Source organism: Entelurus aequoreus, linkage group LG22 (genome assembly GCF_033978785.1).
Source record: "Entelurus aequoreus isolate RoL-2023_Sb linkage group LG22, RoL_Eaeq_v1.1, whole genome shotgun sequence".
Taxonomy (NCBI): Eukaryota; Metazoa; Chordata; class Actinopteri; order Syngnathiformes; family Syngnathidae; genus Entelurus; species Entelurus aequoreus.
This window is the reverse complement of record NC_084752.1, coordinates 45363300-45374659: the sequence shown is the minus strand read 5'-3', so window position 1 is coordinate 45374659 and position 11360 is coordinate 45363300. Positions and strand designations below refer to the sequence as shown.

Sequence of the window (11360 nt, the reverse complement as noted above, 5' to 3'; positions counted from 1 at the left end):
GGGTAAAGCTATTGTTTTCTTCTTTATTCTCTGTTGGAACTCTGCTGGCACTCAAGGTTATTTTGCTCCAGCCTCCTCTGAGGTATGAAGCCGTGTGATCTGATGCCAAACGTACACTGACGCTCACATTCACACAGTTTACTTTTTTGGTATGTGAGGTAGGGCTAGACGATAATGGCAAAAATACAATTCTCCATTATTTTGATAAATATTAAATAATAGGGATGTCCGATAATGGCTTTTTGCCGATATCCAATATTCCGATATTGTCCAACTCTTTAATTACCGATACCGATATCAACCGATACCGATACTGATATATACAGTTGTGGAACTAACACATTATTATGCCTAATTTGGACAACCAGGTATGGTGAAGATAAGGTCCTTTTTTTTTTAAATTAATAAAATAAAATAAGATAAATAAATTAAAAACATTTTCTTGAATAAAAAAGAAAGTAAAACAATATAAAAACAGTTACATAGAAACTAGTAATTAATGAAAATTAGTAAAATGAAGTGTTAAAGGTTAGTACTATTAGTGGAGCAGCAGCACGCACACTCATGTGTGCTTACGGACTGTATCCCTTGCAGACTGTATTGATATATATTGATATATAATGTAGGACCCACAATATTAATAACAGAAGGAAACAACCCTTTTGTGTGAATGTGTAAATGGGTGTGGGAGGTTTTTTGGGTTGGTGCACTATCTTGTGTTTTTTATGTTGATTTAATTAAAAAAAAAAAAAAAAAACAACAAAAAAACCTGATACCGATAATAAAAAAACCGATACCGATAATTTCCGATATTACATTTTAAAGCATTTATCGGCCGATAATATCGGCCGGCCGATATTATCGGACATCTCTATTAAATAACGAACGCCGAAAGCATCTCTTTGGAGGTGATAAGGGCACGTCCGACCAGCAGGAGGCCACCAAGAAGGCCCAGGACACGTTGGGGTGGGGGGGGGGGGGACCATCCCTGGGGATCCTGGACAAAGTGACTGGGGAGAAGAAAGTCTGGGCTTCTCCGCTTAGGTTGCTGCCCCCGCGACCTGACCTCGGATAAGAGGAAGAAGATGGATGGATGGATTGAATAACACGATCATTCACCAGTTTGAAAACACGAGTATTTATAATGCCACCAAAGCTCAACTTTAAATACAAGGATATAAGTGAGTAATAAATAAGTAAACGTTATGTAATTATAATCAATAATAGTAAAAACAATACATTTTAATGACAACATGAAACATGAAAAACATGAAACATAAATTAAAATTTGTTTTATCAGTTACATTTTTTTAAATAATGCTTTATTACCTTTTACACATTACCACCATATAGTGTGTGCTTTTTGTGTCATTTGAAATTGTATTAAATGCAAAAATCCATACATTAATTGGTGTAATACATCTCAGTGTTTTAAGTCAAAGCATGAATGTATAAATGTATCAATACGCGCTTTAAGCCCATTAAACATTATGTGTAAGGTATTTTCTTTAAACCTTTATTTTGTTAGCACCGTCAGATCAGCTGTTGTGCTCAGCGCTGTTATTGTGAAGAGGAAAGTGCGCTGCTGTTCTGAACTCGACCAGTTTGTAGATAAAAAAAGAACAACTGCCGTCCAGTTTGTACATTGATCTTACATCCATGATGTCGTTCACAACAACACAAGCAGATGAGATGTGTTATGGGTGTATGATTGTTTGTACATTGATCTTACATCCATGATGTCGTTCACAACAACACAAGCAGATGAGATGTGTTATGGGTGTGTGATTGTTTGTACATTGATCTTACATCCATGATGTCGTTCACAACAACACAAGCAGATGAGATGTGTTATGGGTGTGTGATTGTTTGTACATTGATCTTACATCCATGATGTCGTTCACAACAACACAAGCAGATGCCATGTAGTTGGGTCAACTAAGACATTTCCGTGACCGTGGAGAGGAAAGGTCCGTTCCTCAATACATTTGTCATCTAGGAGGGTTACTAAAATGGCCGGGATGTATTTTCGAAATGGCGGGCAAACTTCGCGAGAGCCCAAAATCCAAGATGGCCACAGTGGTAATTAACTTTTGAATGGTTTGACCTACAATGATGCACAATGCATGATTTCAGAGCTTATTTTGGTCAAGGAATACATATTTGGTGGTTATGTAATGATATGACCTATTTTTGATCTTCAAATCCAAGATGACTGCCAGTTTTGAGCTTAAAATTGTGTTTTTTTAAATTTTCTTATGAATACCCCTGTGTGTTATTGGCCCCAAATGCAAGGTTGTCTGACTGTGCTTTGTCGGACCTCTCATCTTAGACCTGTCCGGTTTGGTAAACCTGCTAGGAGTTTCCTCCTACTGGCATATAGCTCTCAGGGTTCACTGAGGTACTCAAGCTCAAGGTGAACAGTCAAAAGGGAGTTTTTTTTTATTCTTCTTTTTTTTGTAATTTTTTTTCCTCCCAGAAATACAACAATAAACAGCCTAACGGCCTTAAGGGCAGATTTGAAGGCAGCGGCATCTCTCTCTGGCTAACACAGCAACTGAACCATATACTGTCAAACTGAAACTATAATTTCATATATCAAAGATATTGTAAAAATAAAAGGAAATAAGGTGGAGAGCAAAGGCTGGTAGAAAACACTACAGAAACAAAGAGTAGGGGTGGATGTAAATAAAGCTAAGAAAACAATATAGGCTAATGTAACAACTTGTTGATGTTTCTTGAGAACCGGAGGCATAATCACTATTCTTCATCAGAATCTGTTGATTCTCCACACTGACTCCATTCATCATAACTGCTGCTCTCATTTGGGCAGTCATGAGATATGAGCTGCTGAGGCAAGGGAGGAAGGGTATGACACACTGGCCGCTAGTTCCCAGCCATGGCCAATGGGGGAAGGCTGTAATGGAGCTGGCAATATGTGATCTAGTTTGTTCTTTCCACATGAAGATCCAAAGAGTTCTCATCAGGTGGGAGACCAATCGTACTCTTCTTCTTCAATTTGTGCCACTTTGAAGCTCGAGCCTGAACACACGTAACATCTGCGCTCTCTGCGTAAACAATCGAGAGGACAAATGCTAACTCCAGACTCTCACCCACTCGTACCAGGAGCTCTCTTGCCTCAGGAACAACCATCACCTTCTCCAACACCTTCTTCTTTCCATGCCCATAGAAGCCTGAGGTGTGGTCACTGCCGGTGATCACATGGAGAGGTATGACGATATCTGCAACCTCTTCAGACAGCATGGATCAGTGGATCACCTCTGATTTGTTGGGATACATAAGCTGCTTGAACAAATACATCTGTGTGTCCGCAGTCTAAAACAACAGGTCTAGTGCAGAGAGCAGCATTGTGTCTGCCTCTGGATGTTTGAAGACATAGTCTCCATTAGCCATGCCAGTGCTGAGGTTGGTTGGCACCTCACCCTCACAGTATATATCACATCACCCTGCACTTGACCAGCTGGTTTTCTCAGCTCTTCTTTCACAACTGTTTGCAGTCTGACCTTGTTTCCTGAGTTGACTATGAGTTCACTGAATTCAGACACACCTGGGAACCGGTCTTGGGGTTTCGGGATAACATTTGAGACGTGTGGATGTTTTGCTGCTCGACAATCATGTTCATCATCTTTGATGTTGAAAGGAAGGTCATACTTGTCATTGATGAGAATGAGGAGGTAAGCATTGGCCTGGCGTGAGAAGGTGATTGCGCAGATTTTATACAGGTAGTCAATCCAGCAGTACTCTGAACCATCCCGCTTCCTAGCCTCCCGATCCTCAGGTGTGGGGGTGGCAAGCCGCCATATCAGACCCATGTCTACAAGGAACTGGTTCTAGGGTGAAAAGCTTTAGCAACTTGCTCTTCAGTCTTGCGAATAGACCCATCTATATTGAAGAGTGAAAGGCACTCCTCTGTCACTCTTCTCTCAAGGGCTGATTCAAGTTGTATCATACCAGATCCCTCTGCTAGATCCATCAGGGCAGCTAGTCCTGTGTACGATTTGTGCTTTTCTGTCTACACAGTGTCTGCTTATAAGTACTCTGTGTGTGTGCGCTGCCGAACATGCTCCTCTGCTCATGACAACACGCTGTCATGCCCGTTAAAATAAAGGGAGGGAGGGGGTTGGGGGGGACCGGTACTTTTTAAAGGTGGTATAGCACCGAATATCATTCATTAGTATCGCGGTACTATACTAGTATTGGTATACCGTACAACCCTAATACAAACATGTACTTTAAGTGTAAAGAATAGTGCAAATATTAAAACAAACAACTTACAGTTGAGTGTCTTTAGAGTGACAATGTAAACATCCAGTTTAAAAACAATAATGTTCACTTAAGTGTCTTTCAACTTTTACTTTCTGAGAAGCTATGTCCTCCACAGTGGACATGTTTACATCAGTTTGGAAAATGCTATTTCTCAGATTAACAATTTAACTATTAATAATGTAAATACCTCACAAACTGATGTTTTAGCTTCGCTGGCTTCAAATATATTTTCTGGGTGACGATCAATGACTTGTCCAGGATGTACGGTTCCTTCCATCCGAGTGCAGCTGGATAGGCCCGCCACATCCAGAGAGACAAGAAGTTGAAAATGGATTGAGGATTTACCCTCCATCCATCCATCCATCCATTTCCTTCCACTTGTCTTTGACTTTGAAACCCAAATACCGTGGTATCAACAATACCGTTACACCCGTACTATTTATACTACTAACTTACTCTCTACTTATCACAATGTTTTTATTTTTTTAATACGAAATACTGATATCAGATGTGTATATATTGTAGGGCTGTGAATGTTTGGGCACCACACGATTCAATACCATTCTTAGGGGGTAACGATTTGATTCAGAATCGATTCTCCATTCAAAACGATTTTTGATTCAAAATCACTACTTTTTAGTAACATTGAGTGCCAGTTCTATGATTGACTGCATTCCTCCATAAAATAGATGATCTACTCTGATCCATTTTTATCCCACTTAAAAGAAAACTGTTTTTTTTGTTTGTTTTTTTTTATAAATAAAATGCTTCCCAAACCTTTTAATAAAGTCAAATACAAATAAGGCAATAATAGAAATATCCAACACTTGTATTTTCTAAAGTAAATATGCAGATATGGGCATCTACATCAAAGATATGATTTGCCCGAGTGGCTGGACAGGACAGATTAAAAACTTTTTTTTTTTAATTAAAAATTGTTTTTTGATTTTTTTTAGTCCAAATAAGGATTGCAATTAGGGATGTCCGATAATGGCTTTTTGCCGATATCCGATATTCCGATATTGTCCAACTCTTTAATTACCGATACCGATATCAACCGATACCGATATCAACCGATATATGCAGTCGTGGAATTAACACATTATTACGCCTAATTTGGACACCCATGTATGGTGAAGATAAGGTACTTTTTAAAAATAAGAATAAAATAAGATAACTAAATTAAAAACATTTTCTTGAATAAAAAAGAAAGTAAAACAATATAAAAACAGTTACATAGAAACTAGTAATTAATGAAAATGAGTAAAATGAAGTGTTAAAGGTTAGTACTATTAGTGGAGCAGCAGCACGCACAATCATGTGTGCTTACGGACTGTATCCCTTGCAGACTGTATTGATATATATTGATATATAATGTAGGAACCAGAATATTGATAACAGAAAGAAATGGGGGGAGGGAGGTTTTTTGGGTTGGTGCACTAATTGTAAGTGTATCTTGTGTTTTTTATGTTGATTTAATAAAAATAAAAAAAAAACGATACAGATAATAAAAAACTGATACCGATAATTTCCGATATTACATTTTAACGCATTTATCGGCTGAGGCCGATATTATCGGACATCCCTAATTGCAATTAATCAGTTTTTTTTTTACCAACCCTAATATATTGTATCTGCTGATGTATTTTTGTTGTAGTTGTAAAAAAAATCGGCCGATATCAATTTACAGTACAGGCCAAAAGTTTAGACACACCTTCTCCTCATTCAATGCATTTTCTTTACTTTATTGACTATTTACACTGTAGATTGTCACATCAAAACTATGAATGAACACATGTGGAGTTATGTACTTAACAAAAAAAAAGGTGAAAACATGTTTTATATTCTAGTTCAGGGGTCACCAACGCGGTGCCCGCGGGCACCAGGTAGCCCGTAAGGACCAGATGAGTAGCCCGCCGGCCTGTTCTAAAAATAGCTCAAATAGCAGCACTTACCAGTGAGCTGCATCTATTTTTTAAATTGTATTTATTTACTAGCAAGCTGGTCTCGCTTTGCCCGACATTTTTAATTCTAAGAGAGACAAAACTCAAATAGAATTTGAAAATCCAAGAAAATATTTTAAAGACTTGGTCTTCACTTGTTTAAATAAATTCATTCATTTTTTTACTTTGCTTCTTATAACTTTCAGAAAGACAATTTTAGAGAAAAAATACAACCTTCAAAATGATTTTAGGATTTTTAAACACATATACCTTTTTACCTTTTAAATTCCTTCCTTTTCTTTCCTGACAATTTAAATCAATGTTCAAGTAAAAAAATGTTTTATTGTAAAGAATAATAAATCAATTTTAATTTAATTCTTCATTTTAGCTTCTATTTTTCCGACGAAGAATATTCGTGAAATATTTCTTCAAACTTATTATGATTAAAATTCAAAAAAATTATTCTGGCAAATCCAGAAAATCTGTAGAATCAAATTTAAATCTTATTTCAAAGTCTTTTGAATTTTTAAAAAAATTTTTTGTTCTGGAAAATCTAGAAAAAATAGTCATTTGTCTTTGTTAGAAATATAGCTTGGTCCAATTTGCTATATACTCTAACAAAGTGTAGATTGGATTTTAACCTATTTAAAACATGTCATCAAAATTCTAAAATTAATCTTAATCAGGAAAAATTACTAATGATGTTCCATAAATTATTTTTTTAAGTTTTTCTCTTCTTTTTTTCGGTTGAATTTTGAATTTTAAAGAGTCGAAATTGAAGACAAACTATGTTTCAAAATTTCATTGTAATTTTTTTCGTGTTTTCTCCTCTTTTAAACCGTTCAATTAAGTGTAAATATCATTAATTATTAATAATAACATAGAGTTAAAAGTAAATTGAGCAAATTGGTTATTTCTGGCAATTTATTTAAGTGTGTATCAAACTGGTAGCCCTTCGCATTAATCAGTACCCAAGAAGTAGCTCTTGCTTTCAAAAAGGTTGGTGACCCCTGTTCTAGTTTCTTCAAAATAGCCACGCTTTGCTCTGATTACTGCTTTGCACACTCTTGGCATTCTCTCCATGAGCTGCAAGCACACCTGTGAAGTGAAAACCATTTCAGGTGACTCATTCTTGCCAAGCCCTGCAATGAGGTGGCGACTTGTCCAGGGTGTACCCCGCCTTCCGCCCGATTGTAGCTGAGATAGGCTCCAGCGCCCCCCGTTACCCTGTAGGGAATAAGCGGTAGAAAATGGATGGATGGACCTCTTGCCAAATGCCAAATATCGTTCGGTGGCGATTAAAACCTTATTGGAGCGACCTGCTGGTGTTAATGTGTCATGTTTATATTTTTGATGTTGAGAGTTCCCATGTTCGTGAACATACCGTGATTGATGTGGAATAAGGAAATGTTGTGTGAGAGAAAAAGACAGAGAGGAAGAATATGTCGGAATTATGTGTGCACTATTTGCATGCAGGCGAGACACGAAATGAATGAATGAAGGGTTGAAGGCTCAATCTAAAAGTTTGTCAATGGAAAAGTTTGCAAATAGAGGGGTTTGTAAATGGAGGTTCCACTGTATAAATACAGTGCAACACATTTTCATTAATTTAATGAAAATATATGTTTTCTGCTTTCCTTTGCAGCATGTCAAGACCTTCTCCTCCTCAGACAGCTTAGCGAAGGTCCAGGAGGTAGCAAGCTGGCTTTTGGAAATGAACCAGGATCTGCTGTCGGGGGGCAGCAGCAGCAGGCGGAGTCGGGGGCCGGGGGGTCCGGCGGTGAGAGGTAACGCCTCCTCCACGGCCCGGGCACCGCAGCAGCAGCAGGCGGCGGCGGCGGAGGAGGCCGACGAGGATGAGCACATGAACCGGGTGGTGGAGGAGGCGGAGCAGCTGCGACCGAGGGTGAGGGTTAGTCGCGTCGCATGCAGCTGATTTCTCCTCCAATGGGACTTTTCAACATTCCTTGTCTTTCCGCGTCTCGGCAGCCCGAGGCGTCGCAGGTGGACGTCGACAGGGGACAAGCGTGGGCGCCCAGCGAGTCGGGGGCCAGCAACGGCCCCGGGGGGGACGAGGAGGGCCCCCCCAACAAGGTGAACAGAGGCGAGAAAGGAGCCAGGTGGCCGTGGAGGGCGGAGCAGAGGCTGCTGGAGGACAACGAAGAGGAGGAGGAGGAGGAAGAGGAGGAGAACAACAACAGTAGCACCCAGCACGAGGAGGAGGAGGAAGAGGAGGAGAGGACAGAAGGGGTGGAGGAGCAGAGGAGGAGGGAGGAGGAGGATGGAGACGAGGAGGAGATGGACCAGGACAGCGATGATTTTGAACACTCGGCCGAGAGTGGGCGGGAGGAGGAGGAGGAGGAAGAAGACGAAGAGGAGGAGGAGGAAGAAGAGGAAGGAGAGGAAAGGCTGATGTCTCCGTCCCTCAGGAACAATGCCTCGGTCCTCACCAACAATCTGGACTCGGGCTGCACACACCAAAGCTCTTCCAACAAAAAGGTAAGCTTTGCTTGGAACTCAAAACACTAAAGGACTTTTTCTGCAGGAAGTTGGAGCTGCAGCACTGTGGGTCACTTTGTTGAAACAGTGGCGCCCTCTGCTGGACACTAGGCCTTTCTACAGCTAGATACAACTCCTGTCAATGGTTTCATAACATATACAAGTAAACAAATATGCCTAAAGAATGCTTGCAAAATAGGTCCAATTGGGACAAGCGGTAGAAAATGGATGGATGGTAACGAGCAGCCGAGACAGGTGGGCATGTAATTGAGAGTTTTGCATCGTTATTTCAATGACATGTTATTCTTTTATCACTGTTGCCTGTATGTGGTCTTAGGAGTTGACAAGGCCATGCAGGAGGGCCTGCTGGGCTTTAATAAGAAAAGAAGGGCTAAAAATGGGCTTAAAGGGTCTTATATGATTTTTCGTCTACTTGTAAAACATTTCCTTGTGGTCTACATCAGTGGTCCCCGACCACCGGGCCGCGGACCGGACCGATTGGTACCGGGCCGCACAAGAAATAAAAATAAATAAATAAATAAATAAAAATATATATATATATTTTTTTTTTAATTAAATCAACATAAAAAACACAGTATATACATTATATATCAATATAGATCAATACAGTCTTCAGGGATACAGTCCGTAAGCACACATGATTGTATTTCTTTATGAAAAAAAAAACATTTTTAAAAAATCCACCGATCCCCCGTCTTCTCCCCAACAACCATGTTGCAGTTTTTAACCCTTCCATAGCGAGTTTACTGCCAGATACGAGTTAGAACTATACACTACTTTGTATTACAAACGGAAACAGCAGAGGACGCATGTGCATGTACGAGCCAGTCTGCCCCACAGGGATGGAGAAAGGAAGGATTACAAAATCAAACTACAATGGCGGACAATCTCTTGGAGTAAAACTTGACCAACCATTGGTACTTTAACTTAACTTGAACATATACGGAGACATCCGCTGGCGTCACCAACGCGAAAAACCTCACAAATCGTGTAAATTCCAAACGGCTCGTTTAAAAGGAAGTATAAAGAAATGCTAAATTGTTTCATGAATACCTTCAAACTTCCGGGACTCATGCAGATCCCAAATACACCAACACAGGCACCAATAGATAAGAAAAGTTGCTTTTGCATAGTGTGGCCCCTTGAAGAGATTGACAATCCATGAATATACAAGCTAGGTAGGTGTCTGGAATGAGAAGTTGATTTAATTGTAATTGCCAGACCAACATAGGTGGTCAGGGTGAGTAGGTTGTCGTGATTGACAAAAATAATACAACTATTAAGTGAATATAAATGTTTGTCTATTAAACTGTGTTGTATTTTCTATATGTTTTAAAAAAAAATCATTTACTTGAGTGAAAATCCCAAAATTTGCTCACAAACCGATTAAGGCTCAGCGCGTGTTTCCACTTCAGCGTGTGGAAGAGGGCGTGGCTTACTGATAGTTGCTAAAATAATGAGTGCAGATACATTTTTACACCACGAATCGCCAGTTTGTACATCGTAGCATCTGCAGTCTGTTTTATTGTAAGTGTGACATCATTATCCATCATAATTTGACTCTAAAACAGAGAAGCTGGAGGCTGATTATTCATATCAAACATGGCTTTTGTATCACGGGAAGCCAGCATTTTGGGGGTTTTGTGTAAGATTGCAACAACATTGTTTTACTGCTTTGAATGGAATGGGATGATTATATATCTAAGATCAAATACTTCTATAAACTGGACTTTAAAACAAAATGAATGTGATTATACAAAGTATGTTGTCATGGATGATAAAGAGTGCTGCTTCAGATAATACAAATACAGAAAGCTAAGAAACAAATATTTTAAGTATTTTATTAAAGCAGAGGAAATCGAGGAGTAATTGATAACAACTTTATAAAATACTTTTTGGTACCTTCTTTCATATCATAACGTTTTTATGACAGTGAATTACTATATCCTTATTAGGACTGCAACAACTAATCGATTAAATCGATTAAAATCGATTATAAAAATAGTTGCCGATTAATTTAGTCATCGATTCGTTGGATCTATGCTATGCGCATGCGCAGAGGCTTTAAAAAATAAAAATAATAATTTTTTTTATTTTTTTTATTTTTTATTTTATTTTATTTTTTAATAAATCTTTATTTATTAACTGCAACATTTACAAACAGCTGAGAAACAATAATCAAAATAAATATGGTGCCAGTATGCTGGTTTTTTTCAATAAAATACTGGAAAGGATAGAAATGTAGTTTGTCTCTTTTATCCGATTATTAATCGATTAATCGAAGTAATAATCGACAGATTAATCGATTATCGAATTAATCGTTAGTTGCAGCCCTAATCCTTATTATTATTTTAATGTGCAATCTGTGTTAACAATGAATAGAGCAGGGGTGCTCATTACGTGGACCGCGAGCTACGGGTGGATGGGGAAGGGTGTGTCAGTCCATCGCCAGCCAGGCTTGGGTCACTTGATTGACATTCACGGCACCCGAGGGTCTTGTGAGATGACGCTGGCTGCTGCCAGATCATTATTAAGAAAAAATGACCGACAGGAAGGCCAGAAACACTTTTTTATTCCAACAGACTCTTGCGCTGTACCTGCTGTCAAAAC

The 11360-nt window shown here is 39.0% G+C and overlaps 1 protein-coding gene across 3 annotated transcripts in view; it reads left to right on the top strand.

Annotated features, from left to right (window-relative positions):
* Positions 1-11360, top strand: part of LOC133639515 (cilia- and flagella-associated protein 251-like) — a 128710-nt gene that overhangs the window by 76902 nt on the left and 40448 nt on the right. For 2 of the 3 annotated variants that reach the window (XM_062032870.1, XM_062032868.1), the window contains 2 exons: positions 7876-8142; positions 8220-8729. In XM_062032870.1, the coding sequence (XP_061888854.1) occupies positions 7945-8142; positions 8220-8729 (708 nt within the window). In that variant the 5' untranslated portion in view covers positions 7876-7944. The remainder of the gene's footprint in view (positions 1-7875; positions 8143-8219; positions 8730-11360) is intronic. The other variant, XM_062032871.1, reaches the window with a different exon arrangement.